Below are 23,266 nucleotides of genomic sequence, written 5' to 3'. Positions count from 1 at the left end.
AGATTGAAAGTTTCCCCTGACCCCACTCCCCCACATAAAACAAATCAGAGAACATTAACATTAACTTTTAAAACACTCTAAAAATAACAAGGCCGACAAGGACAGAGAGATTGTAGAGTGGTGAATCTCTGGAACTCTCTGCCACAGAGGGTAGTCGAGGCCAGTTCATTGGCTATATTTAAGAGGGAGTTAGATGTGGTCCTTGTGGCTAAGGGGATCAGGGGGGTATGGAGAGAAGGCAGTTACGGGATACTGAGTTAGATGATCAGCCATGATCATATTGAATGGCGGTGCAGGCTCGAAGGGCCGAATGGCCTACTCCTGCACCTAATTTCTATGTTTCTATGTTTCTATGTAGGCGAGGCTGCCATCGCTGACGGCGCCACCCGGTGGAATTTATAAATAATTTGGAAATAATGAAAAAACCTGAACCTTGTGAACATTCGTGTTTCATTTCTTGTCCTTTTGGCGTTTCCAACAGGAGCTTTGTGAGTCTCCACATCTCTTTGTGGATGGGATCAGTTCACACGATCTGCATCAGGGCGCTTTGGGGAACTGCTGGTTTGTGGCTGCCTGCTCCTGCTTAGCTGTTCATGATGGCCAGTGGCAGAAGGTGAGGAGTTTGTCTCAATCATCGCAATGTCTTGAGAGGCATTTGACTCAGACGCAGATAGCTTGGTCTGCTTGTTGAAGGAGCAGAGAAACCGCTAATAGACACAAAATGCTGGAGTAACTCAGCGGGCCAGGCAGCATCTCTGGGGAGAAGGAATAGGTGACGTTTCGGGTCCAGACCTTTCTGAAGAAGGGTCTCGATCCGAAACATCGCCCATTTCATCTCTCGAGAGATGCTGCCTGTCCTGCTGAGTTACTCCAGCATTTTGTGTCTATCTTCGGTTTAAACCAGCATCTGCAGTTCTTTCCTAAACATAGAAAATGGATGCAGGAGTAGGCCATTCAGCCCTTCGAGCCAATATGATCATGGCTGATCATCCAGAATCAGTACCCCGTTCCTGCTTTCTCCTAATATGCCTTGATTCTGTTAGCCCTAAGAGCTATATCTAAATCTCTCTTGAATACATTAATGATTAACGGTGGTTCAGCTCACACGATGGGTGACATTGTTATTGTACGGTGTTGGAGCTTCAGTTCGGGAGACTTTCATAACACATCCAGCGACGGGAGGAACAGCAGATTATGCGATGGCTGTGGCTGCTTTGACGAAGCGTTAAGTGGTGCTACATTAAAACGATAGACACAGAATGCTGTAGTGTGATAACAGGGCAACAGAAATGCTTTTCTATGTATATTATTTGGTTAAATAGAAACATAGAAACATAGAAATTAGGTGCAGGAGTAGGCCATTCGGCCCATCGAGCCTGGACCGCCATTCAATATGATCATGGCTGATCATCCAACTCAGTATCCTGTACCTGCCTTCTCTCCATACCCACTGATCCCTTTAGCCACAAGGGCCACATCTAACTCCCTCTTAAATATAGCCAATGAACTGTGGCCTCAACTACCTTCCGTGGCAGAGAGTTCCACAGATTCACCACTCTCTGTGTGAAAAATGTTTTTCTCATCTCGGTCCTAAAGGATTTCCCCTCTATCCTTAAACTGTGACTCCTTGTCCTGGACTTCCCCAACATCGGGAACAATCTTGCTGCATCTAGCCTGTCGAACCCCTTAAGAATTTTGTACGTTTCTATAAGATCCCCCCTCAATCTCCTAAATTCTAGCGAGTGCCCGTGTTTTTTTTGGGGGGGGGTTTGGTTTATCATCACGAAACGTACCAAAGCAGCGTGAAAAGCTTTGTTTTTCATTCCATCCAAACAGACCAGATATACTATACATTGATGCAATCAAGCATCTCAAGTACAATAGGCAGAGCAAAGTGGTAGATACCGAGTGCAGAATATAGTTCCCAGCATTGTAGCGCACCAGTCATGGAGACAAACTCCAAGTCAGCAACTAAATCTTAGTGCGTAAGAAGGAACTGCAGATACTGGTTTAAACTGAAGATAGACCCAAAATGCTGGAGTAACTCAGCGGGACAGAAGGAATAGGTGACGTTTCAGGTCGAGACTCTTCTTCAGACTGATGTCAAGGGAAAGGGAGATACATCGATAAGGAGTGTAAGGTGTGAAACCAGGACAAAGGGAAATGGTGATCAAGGAAAATGTAGAAGAGATGATTGTTAGCTGGGAGAAGGAAGCAACAAAGCAAACAGAGATAAAATGTAAGGTACACAAAATTGCTGGAGAAACTCAGCGGGTGCAGCAGCATCTATGGAGCGAAGAAAATAGGCTACGTTTCGGGCCGAAACCCTTCTTCAGACTGATTGGGGGTGGGAAGGGAGAAGGAAGGAAAAAGGGGAGGAGGAGGAGCCCGAGGGCGGGGGGATGGGAGGAGACAGCTCGAGGTTTAAGGAAGGGGAGGAGACAGCAAGGGCTAGCAAAATTGGGAGAATTCAACATTCATGCCATCAGGATACAAGCTGCCCAGGCGGAATATGAGGTGCTGTTCCTCCAATTTCCGGTGTTGCTCACTCTGGCCATGGAGGAGACCCAGGACAGAGAGGTCGGATTGGGAATGGGAGGGGGAGTTGAAGTGCTGAGCCACCGGGAGTTCAGGTAGGTTATTACGGACTGAGCGGAGGTGTTCGGCGAAGCGATCGCCCAAACGCCGCTTAGTCTCCCCGATGTAAATCAGCTGACATCTAGAGCAGCGGATGCAGTAGATGAGGTTGGAGGAGATACAGGTGAACCTTTGTCGCACCTGGAACGATTGCTTGGGACCTTGAATGGAGTCGAGGGGGGAGGTGAAGGGACAGGTGTTGCATTTCTTGCGGTTGCAAGGGAAAGTGCCCGGGGAGGGGGTGATACGGGAGGGAAGGGAAGAATTGACAAGGGAGTTGCGGAGGGAGCGGTCTTTGCGGAAGACAGACATGGGGGGAGATGGGAAGATGTGGCGAGTGGTGGGGTCACATTGGAGGTGGCGGAAATGGCGGAGGATTATGTGTTGTATTTGCCGGCTGGTGGGGTGAAAGGTGAGGACCAGGGAGATTCTGCCCTTGTTGCGAGTGCGGGGATGGGGAGAGAGAGCAGTGTTGCGGGGTATGGAAGAGACCCTGGTGCGAGCCTCATCTATGGTGACGGAGGGGAATCCCCGTTCCCTGAAGAACGAGGACATTTCCGATGCCCTGGTGTGGAATGTCTCATCCTGGGAACAGATGCAGCGTAGGCGGAGGAATTGGGAGTAGGGGATGGAGTCTTTACAGGGGACAGGGTGGGAAGACGTGTAGTCCAGATAGCCATGGGAGTCAGTTGGTTTATAGTGTATGTCGGTCAGAAGTCTGTCCCCTGCGATGGAGATGGTGAGGTCAAGGAATGGTAGGGAAGTGTCGGAAATGGTCCAGGTGTATTGGAGTGCCGGATGGAAGTTGGTGGTGAAGTGGATGAAGTCAGTCAGTTGTGTGTGGGTGCAGGAGGTGGCCCCAAAGCAGTCGTCAATGTAACGGAGGTAGAGGTCGGGGATGGGGCCCTGGTACGTATTGAACAAGGATTGTTCAACGTACCCGACAAAGAGGCAGGCGTAGCTGGGGCCCATGCGTGTGCCCATAGCTACGCCTTGTGTTTGGAGGAAATGGGAGGAGTCAAACGTAAAGTTGTTGAGGGTGAGGACCAACTCCGCTAGGCGGAGGAGAGTGTCAGTGGCTGGGTATAGGTTGCTCCTCTGGTCGAGGAAGAACCGGAGGGCTTTGAGGCCATCCTGGTGGGGGATGGAGGTGTAGAGTGACTGGACATCCATGGTGAAGATGAGGGGGTGAGGGCCTAGAGAGTGGAATGCGCGGAGGCGGCGGAGAGTGTCTGAGGTGTCTAGAACATAGGTAGGGAGGGATTTGACCAAGGGGGATAGGATGGAGTCAAGGTATGCGGAGATGAGTTCGGTGGGGCACGAACAGGTAGAGACAATGGGTCTGCCGGGAGAGCCGGGTTTGTGGATTTTGGGGAGAAGGTAAAAACGGGCCGTGCGGGGCTGGGGAACGATGAGGTTGGAAGCTTGGTCGGGCAGGGCATGGGAATTGATGAAGTCGGTGATGGTGCTAGATATGGTGGCCTGGTGCTCGTCAATGGGGATAAAATGTAGTTGGATATAAAATGTCAGAGATAAAATGTAGTCGGATACAGTAAGACTGGTGGGAGAACTGGGAAGGGGGTGGGGATGGAGAGAGAGGGACAATTAGGGGAGAATGGAAATTAGATTTTCGGGTTATGTGGAAATCATTTCAGTTGAGACAGGAGCAGGTAGAAACAATGGGTCTGCCAGGGCAAACACAAAATGCTGGAGTAACTCAGATCAGATTCAGATTCAGATTCAGATTCAATTTTAATTGTCATTGTCAGTGTACAGTACAGAGACAACAAAATGCATTTAGCATCTCCCTGGAAGAGCGACATAGCAAATGATTTGAATAAATAATAATAAGTGTCCGGGGGGGTGGTGATTGGCAGTCACCGAGGTACGTTGTTGAGTAGAGTGACAGCCGCCGGGAAGAAGCTGTTACTCGACCTGCTGGTTCGGCAACGGAGAGACCTGTAGCGCCTCCCGGATGGTAGGAGGGTAAACAGTCCATGGTTGGGGTGAGAGCAGTCCTTGCCGATGCTGAGCGCCCTCCGCAGACAACGCTTGCTTTGGACAGACTCAATGGAGGGGAGCGAGGAACCGGTGATGCGTTGGGCAATTTTCACCACCCTCTGCAATGCCTTCCGGTCTCGTCAGCAGGTGAGGCAGCATCTCTGGAGAGAAGGAATGGGCGATGTTTCGGGTCAAGACCCTTCTTCAGACTGATGTCAGGGAGGGGGCGGGACAAAGATAGAATGTAGTCATACACAGTAAGACTAGCAGGAGAACTGGGAAAGGGGAGGGGATGGAGAGAGAAAACAAGGGCCATCTAGAGTTAGAGAAGTCAATGTTCATACCGCTGGGGTGCAAACTACCCAAGCGAAATATGAGGAGCTGTTCCTCCAATTTGCACTGGGCCTCACTCTGACAATGGAGGAGGCCCAGGACAGAAAGGTCAGTGTGGGGGAGTTAAAGTATTTAGCAACCAGGAGATGACGTAGGTTTAGGCAGGCGTTATTGTTTTCTCGGTGCTTGCCTGTGCCTCCATCTTCCTGCTTGGGGATTAATGAATGAATATACGTTTATTGTCATGGCACAACACTGCGCAACAAAATTCCATTGCATCTCCTCCGGTTAAAAAAATACAAACACGACAACCATTGACGCATATGTGCACTTATTAGTAAAATAATAAATATAATATAACCATATAACAATTACAGCACGGATACAGGCCATCTCGACCCTTCTAGTCTGTGCCGAACACGTATTCTCCCCTAGTCCCATATACCTGCGCTCAGACCATAACCCTCCATACCTTTCCCATCCATATAACTATCCAATTTATTTTTAAATGATAAAAACGAACCTGCCTCCACCACTTCCACTGGGAGCTCATTCCACACAGCCACCACTCTCTGAGTAAAGAAGTTCCCCCTCATGTTACCCCTAAACTTCAGTCCCTTAATTCTCAAGTCATGTCCCCTTGTTTGAATCTTCCCTACTCTCAGTGGGAAAAGCTTTAAAGTGTAAAGTGTAAAGTGTTCCGAGGGGAAGTGTTTAAGTATTTAAAAATAATTTAAAAGAATTTGGCGGCATTTCTTGGAATTACATTTTGCTTCCCCAGTGTTCTCTGTTGGAATTAAGCTATTTTATCGCACATGGGTAGAAACTATTTTTTAGTCTACCGGTGCCAGCCTTCAGAGACCTGAATTGCCTCCCAGAGGGTAGCAGAGTGAAAAGGTGGTTGGCAGGGTGGGATGTGTCCTGCTTGATGTTAGTGGCCCAGCGCAAGCATCGGGCCTTGTATATATCATCCAAGGAGGGCAGTTGAGAGTTTGTAATGCTCTGCACAGTTTTTATAATTCTCTGCAGCGCCCAGCCACAGTACAGCTAGCAAACCACACCAGGATTCCATAGGAGAGGATACTTTCCACGGCACATCGGTAGAAGGACAGCAGCAGCGGCTATGAGACGTTTGCTCTCCGCAGAGACCTCAGGAAAGACAGCCGCTGCTGTGACTTCTTCACGAGAGTGACGATGTTCATTTGCCATTTGAGGTCCTGGAACAGCCGCTACATTTCAACGACATTCATACCGGCAATGGACCCCGAGAGAGGGGGAAAGCATTGCTCAGTTTGTCACAAGATTACGTCAAGTTTCTGATGGCTGCAACTATGGAGCTGAATTGGAGAATAGAAATTAGGGATCAAGGCGAGGATCTGTCATTGGAAACCTTGGATAACAGCATGCTGAACTTTTTGTTGTTTATTATGGTTTCACTTAGGTAGCATCCAACACAGTGGTATGAACATTGAGTTTAGTTTAGTTTAGTTTAGTTTAGTTTAGTTTAGTTTAGTTTAGTTTGTTTAGTTTAGAGATACAGTGCGGAAACGGGCCCGTCGGGGCATTTCGGGCCGAGACCCGTCTTCTGACTGAGAGTCAGGGGAGAGGGAGACATAGAGATGTGGAAGGGTAAGGTGTGAAAACGAGATATCAAAGGGGACGCAGGTCAAGGAAAATGTAGAACGGTTCATTGTTAGCCGAGGGGAAGGTGAGAACGGGGCATACAATCAGTAACATTTAATCAGGAGGACAGTGGAACTTGTCAGAGAACTAGGGTGGGGGAGGGATGGAGAGAGAGGGAGAGCAAGGGCTACTTGAAGTTAGAGAAGTCAAAGTCATACCACTGGGTAGAATAACTGAGATCACACCTTCCCTTGTCTTTTCTGAAGAAGGGTCCTGACCTGAAACATCACCGATCCTTTGTCTCCGGAGATGCTGCTTGACCTGCCCTAAGTTACTCCAGCACTTTCTATCTATCTTTAGTATAAACCAGCACCTTATATAAACCAATATTGTGCAACGCAGATCAGGTCAGGTCAGGGGGAGTTCCCCCCCGCCAAGGGTACTAAGTGATCCCGTGTTACCTGCTCCATGGTCAGATAGTCGGCAACTAAACCGTCTCCCCCACCTGGTTTGCCAGGTGAGGAGGGGGCTGTGGACCCCCAGCAGGACCAAAAGCAAGACCTGTCAAAGGGCGGATGAGCTTCTAGCGAGCCAACGGCCGTCCACACTTCAGTAGAAGTTGCGATCACTGTCGTACCCAGCATTGTAAGGAACGATGATAAAACACGCACACACACACCAAAATCTTATACTTCCAGCGGCGGAAGTCCGCAGGAACTGGAGGACAGAGATGTGTGATGCGTCCGTCACCGTTCCCGTCGGAAACCAGTGCCACTGCGTCGCTAATGGTTTTAACGATGCATGATGATGCAGTTCCTTGTGTCTAAACTAGGTTTACATATATCTGTTGTGTTGCTGCAAACAAGAATTTCAATGTTCCGTTTCGGGATATATACGACAAAAAAACACTCTTGACTCTTCACCCACTTGACTCTCATGTGATTTTAAAACAAAATATGACCAAAATAATATAAAATTATCCTCATCAAAATCCCACTCCGGTGAAGCACATATCTGATAAAGTTAAAACCTTGAATTTAATCTTATTTAGAAAAAATTAAAACATACTCAAAGTTCTAATGTTGTCAAATTCAAATAGAATTTGGTATTGAAGATTAGTATGGGTGTCAGGGGTTACTGGGTGAAGACAAGAGAATGGGGTGAGGAGGGAGAGAGAGATCGGACATGATTGAATAGCAGAGTAGACTTTGTTTAGTTTAGTTTAAAGGTACAGAGTGGAAACAGGTCCTTCGGCCCAACGAGTCCGTGGCGACTGGTGATCCCCGCACAAGTAACAATATCTTACACACACTCGGGACAATTTACATTTATACAAAGCTATTTAACGTACAAACCTGTACGACTTTGGAGTGTGGGAGGAAACAGAAGATCTCGGAGAAAACCCACGCAGGTGAGGGGGAGGAAGTACAAACTCAGTACAGACAAGCACCCATAGTCAGGATCGAACCCGTGTCTCTGGCGCTGTAAGGCAGTAGTTCTACTGCTGCGCCACCGTGCCGCCCTGTTATAGTATTTATTTCTCATAGCTGTCAACTGTTTTCAATTTACTCAACTCTCCCTCCTCTGATTGCTTGGCCTGATTCATTGTTAAATGAGTCACCCCTGCAGTGAGTGTGGAAATACAGACAGGCCATGCATTATTAATAGGACATAAAATATGTCAGATAGACTGCATGTGACAGTAATTGGTGACAGGATAATGTACTGCTGGAGAATTAATGCTGTTTTGTACGGGGTTAGGGGGAAGTAAATTAACGCACTATCTCAGGATCCCAGATGGTGCCCAACCCAGGCAACTCTATGTGTGCTGGTCACAGAGGTGGATCCGCAATCACGCATTGAGGGGCGGTGTGTTGGCGCAGAGGTAGAGTTGCTGCCTCCCAGCGCTTCCAGTGCCAAAGTCCTGGGTTCGATCCCGACTACGGGTGCTGTCTGTACGGAGTTTGTACGTTCACCCCATGACCGCGTGGGTTTTCTCCGAGAAACTTCGGTTTCCTCCCACACTCCAAAGAGGTTTGGAGGTAAAATAATGGCTTGGAGGTAAGGAGGTAAAATAATGGCTTGGTAAAATAATGTAAACATTGTCCCAGGTGTAGGATAGTGTGTTAATATGCGGGGATCGCTGTCCAATATGCACTCGGTGATCCATGCTGTATCTCTAAACTAAACTGAAACTTACAATCGCTCCACTCTTTTAAATCTCTAGTCCTACAGCAGCATTTCTTAATTTACACTGTGGACGGCTCGATTGTAATCATATGTAGTCTTTCCGCTGACTGGTTAGCACGCAACAAAAGCTTTTCACTAGACCTCAGTACACGTAACAATAAACTAAACCCATCATTCCATAAGAATTTCAACATATGTGTCTAATATGATTGTTTCCACTAGTGGGAGAGTCTTGGAGCAGAGGGCACAGCCTCAGAATAAAGGACGTACCTTCAGAATGGAGATGAGGAGGTACGTCCTTTATGCTGATCCAGAGTGTGGTGAATCTGTGGAAGAATTCTTTTATACATTAGATACTATTGAGATACAACGCGGAAACAGGCCCTTCGGCCCACCGAGGCCATGCTGACCAGCGATCATCCCTTACACTAGCACTGTCCTACATTCTAAGGACGTTACAATTCTACCAAACCAATTAATGTACAAACCTTGAATGTCTTTGGAGTGTGGGAGAGAACCTCCATTCTCCCTATAACTTCTCCGGGTTCTCTGGTTTCCTTCCACACTCCAAAGAAGTACAGGTTTGTAGACCACCAGGGGGCGACATACGATTGGCAGCCTCACCAACAGTCTGTCTGTTTTTTCGTCTTTTTTTTTTTTGGTGTGTTTTAAAAGTTTGTGTAAATGTTCTCCAGTGTGTTTTATGTGGGGGGGGGGGGGGGGGGGGGGGGGGGGGGGGGGGGGAGGGGGGGGGGGGGGGGGGGCGAGGTGGAGGGGGGAACGGGGAAAGTTATTTTTTTCATTTTTGTTCCTTGCTGGAAATGTGATTAATGTTCGGATTGCATTCTCTGGTCGTTCTGCGGCCTACCATCGATGGAGATGGAGGCCTCCTCGGACTGACCTTGGGCCCCACCGCGTGGCGTGGACTTAACATCTGAGTCAACTCCTTGCCTTGGAACGCTCCAACTGCGGTCTGGGGACTTTATTTCGGGAGCTCGTAGTCTTGGGAGAGGGTGTGGATGTCAGGAGCTCCAACGTCGCGGAAGGTTCTACCAGCCCCAATGCGGGGTTCGATCGTCCGGCGTGGGGGAGCTGACAACCCCCCGATGCAGCAGCTGATCGCCTCGTCGCGGAGGACTTGCCGCCAGCTACGGGAGCCAAGAACCGCCTGGCAATGGAGGGTTCGAGACCCCCGACCGCGGGAAAGCAAAGGGAACTTTTTTTCACCGTCCATCACAGTGAGGAATAAGTTACTGTGATGGATGTTTATGTTAAAATGTGTTTTGTTGCTTTTTATTTGTATGACTAACTTGGCAAACGAAATTCCTCGTATGTTGCAAAACATACTTGGCTAATAAAGTATTATTGTGATTGCAATTGTTAATTGGCTTTCAGTATAATTGTAAATTACCGCTTATGAGTAGCATGCGTAAGTGGGACCGCGTGGAACTAGAGTGAACGGGGTGGTCGCTGGACGGGGCGGACTCAGTGGGCCAAAGGGCCGGATTCCGCGCTGTATCTCGAAACTAAACTCAACTCACGAAGATTCAAACAAGGGGACATGACTTGAGAATTAAGGGACAGAAGTTTAGGGGTAACATGAGGGGGAACTTCTTTACACAGAGAGTGGTGGCTGTGTGGAATGAGCTTCCAGTGAAGGTGGTGGGGGCAGGTTCGTTTTTATCATTTAAAAATAAATTGGATAGTTATATGGACGGGAAAAGTATGGAGGGTTATGGTCTGAACGCAGGTGTATGGGACTAGGGGAGAATACGTGTTCGGCACGGACTAGAAGGGTCGAGATGGCCTGTTTCCGTGCTGTAATTGTTATATGGTTATATGGTTATTTAAGAAAGAGTTAGATATAGCTCTTAGGGCTAACGGAATAAAGGGATATGGGGAGAAAGCAGGAACGGGATACGATTTTGGATGATCAGCCATGATCATATAGAATGGCGGTGCTGGCTTGAAGGGCTGAAAGGCCTTCTCCTGCACCTATTCCCTATGTTTCTATGTAAACTAAACTAAACTAAACTAAATCTGAAGTTTAAAGTCTAAAGTAAAGATCAGAACCTCAAATTACACCAGTGCTTCATAACTCAAACTGGCTGCAATGCTCAATCTGTACTAAAGTATATCTTCTTGCTGGTTTCAGGTTATACCAGACTGGAAAAAGCAGGACTGGGATTCAAAACATCCGAATAATCACGCGGGCATCTTTCACTTCCGGTTCTGGCGTTTCGGAGAATGGACCGACGTCGTGATCGATGATCGACTCCCAACAATGAATGGCAGGCTCCTGTTTTGTCACTCAGACTCCAAGGAAGAGTTCTGGAGTGCTCTGTTGGAGAAAGCGTACGCAAAGTAAGTGATTGTAAGATTCACAATCTAGTTGAGAATGAACCTTGTGGCCTGAGGGTCAGAGCTTCAGACAGCACGGAAACACACCCTGTGGACCAGCTCATCCATACCGACCAAGACCCCATCTACGCTAGTCCCATTTGACTGCATTTGGCCCACATCCCTCTCTTGACTGAATAGTGAGAGGCTTGGATAGAGTGGATGTGGAGAGGATGTTTCCACTAGTGGGGGAGTCTAGGACTAGAGGTCTTCGCCTCAGATTTAAAGGATGTACCATTAGGAAGAAGAGGAGGAATTTCTATAGTCAAGGGTGGTGAATCTGTGGAATTCATTGCCACAGAAGACTATGAAGGCCAAGCCAATGGATATGTTTATGGCAGAGATAGATAGATTCTTGATTAGTACGGGTGTAAGGGGTTACGGGGAGAAGGCAGGAGAATGGGTTGAGAGGGAAAGATAGATCGGCAACGATTGAATGGCGGAGTAGGACTTGATAGGCGGAACGGCCCGATTCTGCTTCTATCACTTATGACCTTATGAACCTTTCCTATCCATTAACCCATGTCTTGGGGCAGCACAGTGGCGCAGAGGTAGAGTTGCTGCCTCACAGTCCCGTAGACCCGGGTTTGATCCTGACAACGGGCGCTGTCCGCACGTTCTCCCTGTGACCATGTTGGTTTTCTCTGGGTGCTCCGGTTTCCTCCCACAGTAGAAGACGTGTGTGTTTGTAGATTAATTGGGTTCTGTAAGTTGCCCCTAGTGAGAAGGATAGAACTAGTGTATGGGTGATTGTTGGTCAGTGCGGACTCGGTGGGCCAAAAGGTTGCATCGCTAAATTAAACTTAACTGGAGGACATAGTTTTAGGATGAGGGTGGGAGAGATGTAATAGGGATGGGAGGAGTTATTCGTTAGGCTTTGTCCCAACCCCATCTCTCTATCCCAGCTTTCTCCCCTCGTGACTACAATCACCCTGTAGAAGGATCCTGCTCAAGAGGCATCGCCCATCCGTTCTCTCCACAGATTCTGCCTGACCCGCTGGGCTCCTCCAACACTTTGTGCTTTGCTCAAGATTCCAGCATCTGCAGTTCCTAGTGTCTAGTGTCATGAGAGATATCATGCATCATTGCCACTTTCAAACTTGGGAATGTTATTGTTCAGACTGGAAGGCAAACACCACACAAATATTAGTTTAGTTTAGTTTAGAGATACATCATGGAAACATAGAAATTAGGTGCAGGAGTAGGCCATTCGGCCCTTCGAGCCTGCACCGCCATTCAATATGATCATGGCTGATCATCCAACTCAGTATCCCGTACCTGCCTTCTCTCCATACCCCCTGATCCCCTTAGCCACAAGGGCCACATCTAACTCCCTCTTAAATATAGCCAATGAACTGTGGCCTCGACTACCCTCTGTGGCAGAGAGTTCCACAGATTCACCACTCTCTGTGTGAAAAAAGTTCTTCTCATCTCGGTTTTAAAGGATTTCCCCTTTATCCTTAAGCTGTGACCCTTTGTCCTGGACTTCCCTAACATCGGGAACAATCTTCCTGCATCTAGCCTGTCCAACCCCTTAAGAATTTTGTAAGTTTCTATAAGATCCCCTCTCACTCTCCTAAATTCTAGAGAGTATAAACCAAGTCTATCCAGTCTTTCTTCATACGACACTCCTGACATCCCAGGAATCAGTCTGGTGAACCGCCTCTGCACTCCCTCTATGGCAAGAATGTCTTTCCTCAGATTAGGAGACCAAAACTGTACGCAATACTCCAGGTGTGGTCTCACCAAGACCCTGTCACTGCAGTAGAACAGTCCTATACTCAAATCTTTCCATGAAAGCTAACATACCATTCGCCCTTCACTGCCTGCTGCACATGCATGCCTACTTTCAATGACTGGTGTACCATGCGTCCTGACACCAGAAACGCCCTTTGGCCCATCGTGTCCGTGCTGACCAGCGATCCCTGCACACTAACACTACCCTACGTACACCAGGGACAATTTTACATTTACATCAAGCCAAGTAACGTACAAACCTGCACATCTTTGGAGTGTGGGAGGAAACCAGAGCGTCAGTAGAAAGCCCACGCAGGCCACAGGGGAAACGTACAAACTCCGTACAGACAGCAGCAGTAGTCAGGGTCGAACCCGGGTCTCTGGGGCTGTGAGGCAGCAACTCCACCGCTGTGCCACCGTGCCGCCAGTACAGTACATTCTGGACACCAGCACAATCAAGCAATTAAGTTTGCGTGCGGTGAGTTAAGAAACAGTATGAGGCGAATAAAATATCAGGGGTAGTATTTCTGGTCAAAGATAAATGTGAGGTGATATAAATCAAGAATCCAAAGTCATACAATATTCACAGGAGGCTGAAATCAGAATTTAGATTACTCAGAATAAATTTGTAGCAACATTGTAGAGGATGAAATGACATGGGAAGCATTAAATCAGGATGCATCACAGCATGGTTTAGGGAACAGCTCCATCCAAGACCTCAAGAAATTGGATAGAATTGTGGACGTAGCCCAGACCATTGCACAACCTCCCTTCCATTGACTCCATTCCGCGGCAAGGCCAGCAGCATCATCAAGGACCAGTCGCACCTCGGTCACTCACTCTTCCCCCCTCTCCCATCGGGCAAGAGGTACAGAAGTGAGAAAACGCAAGCCTCCAAACTCAGAGACAGTTTCTTCCCAGCTGCTATCAGGCAACTGAACCATCCTCTCACCCGCTGCACTGTAGTCCTGATCTCCCAACTACCTCATTGGACACCATTGAGCTATCTTGAAACGGACTTTATCTTGCACTAAATATTGTACCCAAAATCCTTTATCTGTACACTGTGGTCAGCTAGATTGTAATCTTGTGGCCTATTTTTGACAGATTAGCACACGAACAAAAACTTTTCAATAGACAATAGACAATAGGTGCAGGAGTAGGCCATTCGGCCCTTTGAGCCAGCACCGCCATTCACTGTGATCATGGCTGATCATCCACAATCAGTACCCCGTTCTTGCCTTCTCCCCATATCCCTTGACTCCGCTATCATGAAGAGTTATATCTATCTCTCTTGAAAGCATCCAGAGAATTGGCCTCTCCTGCCTTCTGAGGCAGAGAATTCTACAGATTCACACCCGTCGGTACACGGGACAATAAAAAACTAAACTATACTAAAAAAGTAGAACTGAGAAACCGAGTTCAATTCAGACCACTTACTGTTGTCATTCTCAACCGGAATCATTCACAGAATGCCGGAATAACTCAGTCATCCTGAGGGTATTGTGTGAGGGTGTGACCGCTGTGTTACAGGTTGGCGGGATGCTACGAGGCACTGGATGGAGGGAACGCGGGCGATGCCATTGTGGATTTCAGCGGCGCGGTTGCAGAGACCATTGACGTGCATAAGGCCAAATGTGCGAAGAAAAAAGCCAGCCACGTGCAGCTGTTTGAGAAACTGCTGAAGGTGCACAGACGAGGAGGCATGATCAGCTGCTCCATCCACGTACGTCTCTCTCTCCTCTCCCTCCTGCGACGGAAGCTCGAGCCACTTCCACCAACACTTTCTTCAGGTCTGGTGACTTTAGACAGTAGACAATAGGTGCAGGAGGAGGCCATCCGGCCCTTCGAGCCAGCACCGCCATTCAATTTTATCATGGCTGTTCATCCACAATCAGTATCCCGTTCCTGCCTTCATCCCATATTCCCTGACTCCACTAACTTTAAGAGCCCTATCTAGCTCTCTCTTTAAAGTATCTAGAGAACCAACCTCCACCGCCCTCTGAGGCAGAGAATTCCACAGACTCATAACTCTCTGTGTGAAAAAGTGTTTCCTCATTTCTAAATGCCTTATCCTTTATTCTTAAACTGTGTGGCCCCTGGTTCTGGACTCCCCCAAAATCGGGAACATGTTTCCTGCCTCTAGCATGTCCAAACCCTTAATAATCTTATATGTTTCAACGATAAACAATGAATTGAATTGAATTCAATACATTTTATTAGCCAAGTATGTATACATTCAAGGAATTTGCCTTGGTGCTTTGCTCGCAAGTAACAACGCGATATGCAGTAGACAATTAAAAACAAAACATTATAATTTAAACATGTCAAGAATGAAATAAAATACCAGAGCAAAAGGAGGCTACAGAGTTTGTGTAGGAAGGAACTGCAGATGCTGGTTTAAACCAAAGATAGACACTAAAATTCTGGAGTAACTCGGCGGGACAACATTTAGATTACTCAGAATAAATTTGTAGCAACATTGTAGAGGATGAAATGACATGGGAAGCATTAAATCAGGATGCATCACGGCATGGTTTAGAGAACAGCTCCATCCAAGACCTCAAGAAATCGGATAGAATTGTGGACGCAGCCCAGACCATTGCACAACCTCCCTTCCATTGACTCCATTCCGCGGCAAGGCCAGCAGCATCATCAAGGACCAGTCTCACCTCGGTCACTCCCTCTTCCCCCCTCTCCCATCGGGCAAGAGGTACAGAAGTGTGAAAACGCAAACCTCCACACTCAGAGACAGTTTCTTCCCAGCTGTTATCAGGCAACTGAACCATCCTCTCACCCGCTGCACTGTAGTCCTGACCTCCCAACTACCTCATTGGACACCATTGAACTATCTTGAATCGGACTTTATCTTGCACTAAATATTGTACCCAATATCCTTTATCTGTACACTGTGGTCAGCTAGATTGTAATCATGTGGACTATTTTTGACAGATTAGCATACGAACAAAAACTTTTCAATAGACAATAGACAATGGGTGCAGGAGTAGGCCAATCGGCCCTTGAGCCAGCACCACCATTCACTGTGATCATGGCTGATCATCCACAATCAGTACCCCGTTCCTGCCTTCTCCCCATATACCTCGAGTCCACTGTTTCACAACTCAGAACATGGATCCTCGTGTGTGTAGAATAGCGTTAGTGTATGGGGATTGCTGGTCGGCTCGGACACGGTGGGCCGAAGGGCCTGTTTGCGCTCTGTATCGCTAACCTGAGAAAAAAAAACAAATTTTGCATGAATTTAAAAATTACTATTTACTCGAGCGAGATTCTTTCAGCAGATGACACAACGATGTGTGAATTGAAGGAAGGCATGTTGTTTATTTGCAGGAGAGAGAGGGCAAGGAACTGACAGTGAACAAGTTACATGGACTGAAGGTTGATCATTCATATTCAGTAACCGACATGCAGAAGGTTCGTCTGGGCAACACAGCGGAAAAACTGTTCATGATCAAAATGAGGAATCCGTGGGGAAAGGTCGAATGGACAGACTCGTGGAGTGATAGGTGAGTACTACGCATTGACAATAGACAATAGGTGCAGGAGTAGGCCACTCGGCCCTTCGAGACAGCGCTGCCATTCACTGTGATCAAGGCTGATCACTCACAATCAGTACCACGTTCCTGCCTTCTTGCCATACCCCTTGACTCCGCTATCTTTAAGAGCTCGATCTAACTCTCTCTTGAAAACATCCAGAGAAATGTCCTCCACTGCCTTCTGCGGCAGAGAATTCCACAGGTTCACAACTCTTTTGGTGAAAATGTTTATCCTCATCCGGCAAAGGATCATACAGCAGAGGGTCATCATGTGTCACGGTGGCGCAGCGGTAAAGCTGCTGCCTCACAGAGCCAGAGAACAAGGCTCGATCCCGACTATGGGCAAAGATCTTATAGCGAAGCAAGATAGGCTACTCCTGCTAAATGCAATGGACTGACATGTAGTACGCTATGGAGGGGATCATGGGCATTTTTCCACGCCCATTTTAGCAACCTGAGCCTACCTAACCCGACCCGACTCGCACTGTAATCAATGTTGCGGGGCACCAGTTTGTGTGGATCAGATTCATAAATCTGTCAGTTCAAACTTCTTGTCAAGAATAAAATTTGATTCTAGTAATTGTCTTTTTAATGTTTTTTAAATCATTTCTTTTTAAATGGCTCACAAACAGTGTTTGAATTGATTTTGTAGTAACCGGAACCGACCCGACTCGTAGGGTGATTGACAGGGGGGGACTTTTTGTGCGTGATTATAGGGTTAGATTCATAATTCTGTTAGTTCATAATTCTGTTGATTCTTGTTAAAGAATAAACACACATACATGAAAATTATATAAATGTATATAACACACACAATTATATTTCGATCCCGACTATGGGTGCTGTCCATACGGAGTTTGCACGTTCTCCCCATGACCCGTGTGGGTTTTCTCCGAGATCTTCGGTTTCCTCCCACACTCCAAAGCCGTACAGGTTGGTCGGTTAATGGTCTTCAGTAAAATTGTAAATTGTCCCTAGTGTGTATAGCATAGCGTTAATGTTCAGGGATCGCTGGCCGGTGTGGACTCGGTGGTCCAAAGTGCCTGTTTCCCCGCTGTATTTTTAAAGTAACCTAGAGCATGGAGATAGACACAAGAGCTGGAGTAACATAGAAACATAGAAAATAGGAGCAGGAGTAGGCCATTTGGCCCTTCGAGTCTGCACCGCCATTGAATGTGATCATGGCTGATCATCCAACTCAGTATCCTGTTCCTGCCTTCTCTCCATACCCCCTGATCCCTTTAGCCACAAGGGCCACATCTAACTCCCTCTTAAATATAGCCAATGAACAGGCCTCAACTACCTTCTGCGGCAGAGAATTCCAGAGATTCACCACTCTCTGTGTGAAAAACGTTTTCCTCATCTCGGTCCTAATAGATTTCCCCCTTATCCTTAAACTGGTGACCCCTTGTTCTGGACTTCCCCAACATCGGGAACAATCTTCCTGCATCTAGCCTGTCCCACCCCTTAAGAATTTTGTAAGTTTCTATAAGATCCCCCCTCAATCTTCTAAATTATAGCGAGTACAAACCGAGTCTATCCAGTCTTTCTTCATATGAAAGTCCTGACGTCCCACGAATCAGTCTGGTGAACCTTCTCTGTACTCCCTCTATGGCAAGAATGTCTTTCCTCAGATTTGGAGACCAAAACTGTACGCAATACTCCAGGTGTGGTCTCACCAAGACCCTGTACAACTGCAGTAGAGCCTCCCTGCTCCTATACTCAAATCCTCAGTGGGACAGGCAGCATCTCTGAAAAGAAGGAATGGGTGACGTTTCGGGTCGAGACCCTTCATCAAACTAGTTAGGAAAAAGCCTCTCTCCTCTCTCTAAACCAAGCGTGATACATGCCCTTCGGCCCAACTCATCCATGTCAGCCATCATGCCCCATCTAAGCCAGCAGCCCACGTTGGGCCCATATCCCTCAAACTTTCCCATCCATGTACAAGCCGCTTCAACACGGCACAATCATGGATGGATAGCAAATCCACTTATTTATCTAATTTTTCTAGTTCACAGGACTGGAAGAAAGTAAACAGAAAGGAACGTGAAAGAATTGGTGTTGATGTTAAGAATGACGGTGAGTTCTGGTAAGTCAGTTTGTTGCTTGGACGTTGCATTTGGAAACACGTTTACTTTAGTTTAGGAGATACGGCATTGAGACAGGCCCTTCGTTCCATCAAGTCCACGCCGACCATCGATCACTCGCTCAACACTAGTGCTATGTTATCCCACTTTCTCATCCACTCCCTACACACCAGGGGCAATTTACAGAGGGTGGTGGGTGTATGGAACAAGCAACCAGACGAGGTAGTTGAAGCAGGGACTATCCTAATGTTTAAGAAACAGTTAGACAGGTACATGATAGGGCAGGTTTGGAGGGATATGGACCAAGCACAAGCAGGTGGGACTAGTGTAGCTGGGACATGTTGGCCGGTGTGGGCAAGTTGGGCCGAAGGGCCTGTTTTCACACTGTATCACTCTAAGACTCTAATTACCCAACAAAACCCGCATGTCTTTGGGTGAGATACTTGTACAGTGAAAAATCTTTTTTGCATACCGCTCAGCAAGACTACCCCATCCATAAGCACAATCCCCCGGTTGGTACAGAGTACACAGAACACCCCACTGAGTCCTTATGCAAGAGGTGCCATTTTACATTCCCACTGATGTCAATTAAAAGTGTCTGAAGAAGGGTCCCGACCCAAATAGTCATTTGTCTGGTCTTCCAGAGATGCTGCCTGGCCCGTTGAGTTACTCCTAATCTTAGAGTCTTTGTTCTGTAAACTAGCATCTGCAGTTTCCTGTGTCTACCAAAGAATGAAAACGGGGTAAATGTACTCAGTGTGTTGGTTATTGTGTCGATAAATCTATTATAGGCCAATTTCTCAATGATAGCAGGCACTATCAATACATTGAAGGGACATTCGGACAAGTGCACGGATAGGACAGGTTTAGAGGGATATGGGCCAAGCACAGGCTGGTGGGACTGGTGTAGATGGGGCATGTTGGTCAGTGTGGACAAGTTGGGCCAAGGGGTCTGTTTCCACGATGTATGACTCTATAAATGCACAAAACAATTGAATGTGAGATTTTCTTGGGGATATTCCATCCTTCAGTCTGAGGATGTGACTCCATCGGGAGCTGGTGATGTTGGTTCCCTCGAATAGTGAGAATCTTTACACAATAGAGGACAGAATAGAATACAAAACAGTTTTTTTACGGTACTGCTATAAAAGCAAGAGAATTTAGATATAGGCCACCAACAGAACGCAGGGGGATACAGACTAAGGGACTGCATGAACGGTGAACTGATTTCGACAGAAGTCATGGAGGGACTGGGTGAAGTATGCGTCCAGCTTTGTCTGACATGTTTTTTTTACGCATTTGCTTATCTTTAACGGGACCGGGCGCTTTCGTTAGCTTGAAAGAACGGATGTTTTGAATGCTGCACTGACTGGCTGACATTTTAAACTTTTTTCGTTGTTTGTTGCCCATGTTACAGGATGACAATAAAGAGGGAAACTATTCTATTCTATTCTACAATAGAATAATGCAGAATGAATTTTAACAGTTGCTCGGTATGTACGATGTATTCAAGAGAGATTTAGATATAGGGCTAACAAGCAAGGGATATGGGGAGAAAGCATGAACTGGGTACTGATTTTACTTCGGAGTCACGTGAGTGACTATGTGAAGAATCCGTCCAGCATGCATGCGCGACATGAGCTTTCACGCAGATGCAACAGTGACGAACGGGAGTACGGGCGCTCCCGCTACAAGCTTGAAAGAACGGACCGTTAGGTAAGTACTTACCGACAGGTTCGAGTTTACATCTTTGCTCCTCTTTGTCGCTCCAGGGGAAACTGGAGAGAGCAAAGCAGAACAGAGGGAAACGGTCCCCGTTCGACTCCAGGGAAGGAGCGTTCCGTCAGTGGAGGGGGGAGAGGCGGCACCTGGACCGCACACGCTGCGGTCCACAGTCAGGGTACTGAGCCGATGCCCAGTCCGCTAACAGCTGTCTGACCAACAGCAGCGGACTGGAGGGAAATTCAAAACCGGCCGGTAATCCCTGCATACTCCTGACAAGGAGACTCGCTGCTCAAGAACCGCAGAAATGCTGCCCGAAAACGGCAGGTAGCTTCTAGAGCAAAGTTGGCAAACAAACCTCGGGCTGGAGACAGACACGGAAGATGGAACCGGCACTTCAAACTACCGCCCAAGAGCGAGTAAGTGTCTGTTCTCCAAGCCTAGAGAAAGGTCATGGAGTAAAAACTCCAGCGAGACTTGCCTCGGGATCTGGGGCAAGCCTCCAAGGGAGCATAACACTCCCGCTCCAGTGCCTAAAAAGCACTGGCCATCTCCCCTATCGCCGGATCGATGGCAAACACAGGGCCTGCTGGTCAAGGAGAGGGGTCAAACTGACTGAACAAAATCGGGAGTATGTGTGCGGTACAGGATCAGGAAGAGCAGGCTGGGAATGAGATACCGCACGTGGCAGACACCACGAGCAGATGGCCTTTTCAGTCTAAACTGACGGCCAGCTTACTATCTGTTTTTTCTAAAAACCTCTCCAAGACAGGTAGTCATGAGGCGTTGGATTTTATCACGCCTCCTCAAAATTGCATTTACTCAAAGTGCCCACCATTATTGGGGATACATTGAGCAGGGCATTTAAAAACCCAAATATCTTAAATTGCATTTGATACCCCTGACGTTGGCTATCATTTTCGCATGCTCATTCCAGAGGGGCAGGGTGGTATGACAAAACACCTGGGTTTGGAAGCATGAAGAACTATCACACTTGGTAGTTATATACCAAAAGTATTCGAGGATAAAAATTGAATTAAGAAACTTGCCACCAGTTCAGCATGCACCCCAAAGGGGTCTACCCTCCCACTAAAATAGGAACATGAGGGACTAGCTAACTGGAGAAGATATACAAAGGGGTCATAAAGAACTCTAATATGAACGTTTGGTACCAAAAAACCCAAAGATGGTGAATGTCGCACCATCGTTAACTTTAACCAGGTATACACACTTTATGGAAACTTGTAACTGCTAACCGTGGATTTCCTAGGATACTTTATGGTAGGCATCGACTTAAAAGATGCATACTATTCAGTACCCATTCATAAAAGATTTTCGGAGATACCACAATTTACCTGGATGGGGTAACTATGGCAGTATAAATTATTGACAATGGCTAAATTTGAGCCAAAACTGTTTCCAAGAAATTCAAACCAGCCCTGACACTATTAAGCAACATATCGTCATGGCATGTCTCTATGATATTAACGACAGACAAAACCATGGAAATAGCTAAATCAGCAGCATTAGCTACTAAAACTTATTTAGCCTGGGCTCTGTCGTACAATCCAGATAGATCTACGTTGACAACATCCACGGCTATCTGGTATTCAATTAACTCTATCCACTTCTCTATAACATTGCCAAAAGGAGAGTCAGCATATGGCACAACCTGTAACAATTAATGGTAACAATCAACCAACCATTCAACAAAGTGGCAAGAGTAATTGGGAATTAGTAGCAGCATTACCAGCTACTTAACTTGAACCTTTCCATTAGAGCTAAGGTGCTAGTGTTTAAACAAAATAACCCATACCCAGAACATGGTGGCAAATGGACTAATCTGGAGTCGACATCACTACAGACACTGGGCATAAAACCTAGTTGGAAATTTTGAGTACGTTCTATGGGTAAAAGCATATTGTTCAGTAGTGCACCATTTTGCATGTTGGTTTATAAATTAACAACATCACAGTGGTGGCATATACCAAACCACTTGGGCGGAATAAAATCGATATCATGTGACAATTTATTTAACAATTGGTAACCGTATGTCGTCAAACATATTTGACCATCAGCAACTTACCTACCAGGTGAGCTAAATACTGTAAACAGACATATTAAGTATAAAGTATTTGCCAAAATTACAAAGCAATATGGAACACCAGATATCGATTTCCTTGTATTCCAATTGAATCACCACGTACCGATGTTTGTCGCATGAAACCAGACTTTGAGGCAGCGGCAATGGATATGGGGGGGGGGGCGGAATCTAATCTCTATGTTCTCCCCTTTTTCTACCTCATCAGTCATGTACTATGGCCTCATCAGTTGGGTACCACCCAAAATACAGATGGACTTCAGGTATTTTGATAGTACCCGACTAAACCTACACAGTCATGGTTCCCAGTGGTCCTCGACATGGTCATTAAAACCCTAATGAAATGTCCCAGTAGCACAGACTTATCAACTCACCCAGTATCAGGCATAAGCCACCCATGCCACGATTAATTAAACTACTGGGTTGCAGATTTGAAAAGACCACTGCTGGGCCTGGGTTGCAGAATTGAAAAGACCATTGCTGGGCCTGGAATGTCAGACAGCACTATCGACAGGATGACAGCATCCCATCGCATATCCACTAGGGAACATACTTAGCGAACATCAAGAAGTGGGAAGATACTATTCAAATTCAGGAACTACATATTCAACTACAACAAAACCTGTACTGGAGTTCCTGGCAGGTCTTCACCACAATGAAGGACTCAGCTACTGCGCCATTAATACAGCCAGAAGTGCTCTGTCAGCCTACTTAACTCGGGCACCAGGACAACAGGCCATAGGGTACCACCCACTGGTGATCAAATTCAGGAGAGGCATATTCAACTCTAATCCCCCAGACCTAGGTACACCCAAATCTGGGATGTCAGTGTGGTCCTGACGTACCTTAGGGGATGGTCACCAGCCAGGTCACTCACCCTG

At 46.9% G+C, this 23,266-nt stretch overlaps 1 protein-coding gene across 1 annotated transcript in view; it reads left to right on the top strand.

Annotated features, from left to right (window-relative positions):
* Nucleotides 1-23,266, top strand: part of LOC129702020 (calpain-5-like) — a 103,884-nt gene that overhangs the window by 61,803 nt on the left and 18,815 nt on the right. The window contains exons 2-6 of the mRNA XM_055643511.1: nt 482-613; nt 10,940-11,148; nt 14,455-14,647; nt 16,270-16,445; nt 18,487-18,564. Coding sequence (XP_055499486.1) covers nt 482-613; nt 10,940-11,148; nt 14,455-14,647; nt 16,270-16,445; nt 18,487-18,564 — 788 coding nt within the window. The remainder of the gene's footprint in view (nt 1-481; nt 614-10,939; nt 11,149-14,454; nt 14,648-16,269; nt 16,446-18,486; nt 18,565-23,266) is intronic.

Source organism: Leucoraja erinacea, chromosome 12, assembly GCF_028641065.1.
Source record: "Leucoraja erinacea ecotype New England chromosome 12, Leri_hhj_1, whole genome shotgun sequence".
NCBI classification, from domain to species: Eukaryota; Metazoa; Chordata; class Chondrichthyes; order Rajiformes; family Rajidae; genus Leucoraja; species Leucoraja erinaceus.
This window is presented reverse-complemented; position numbering and strand designations above follow the sequence as displayed.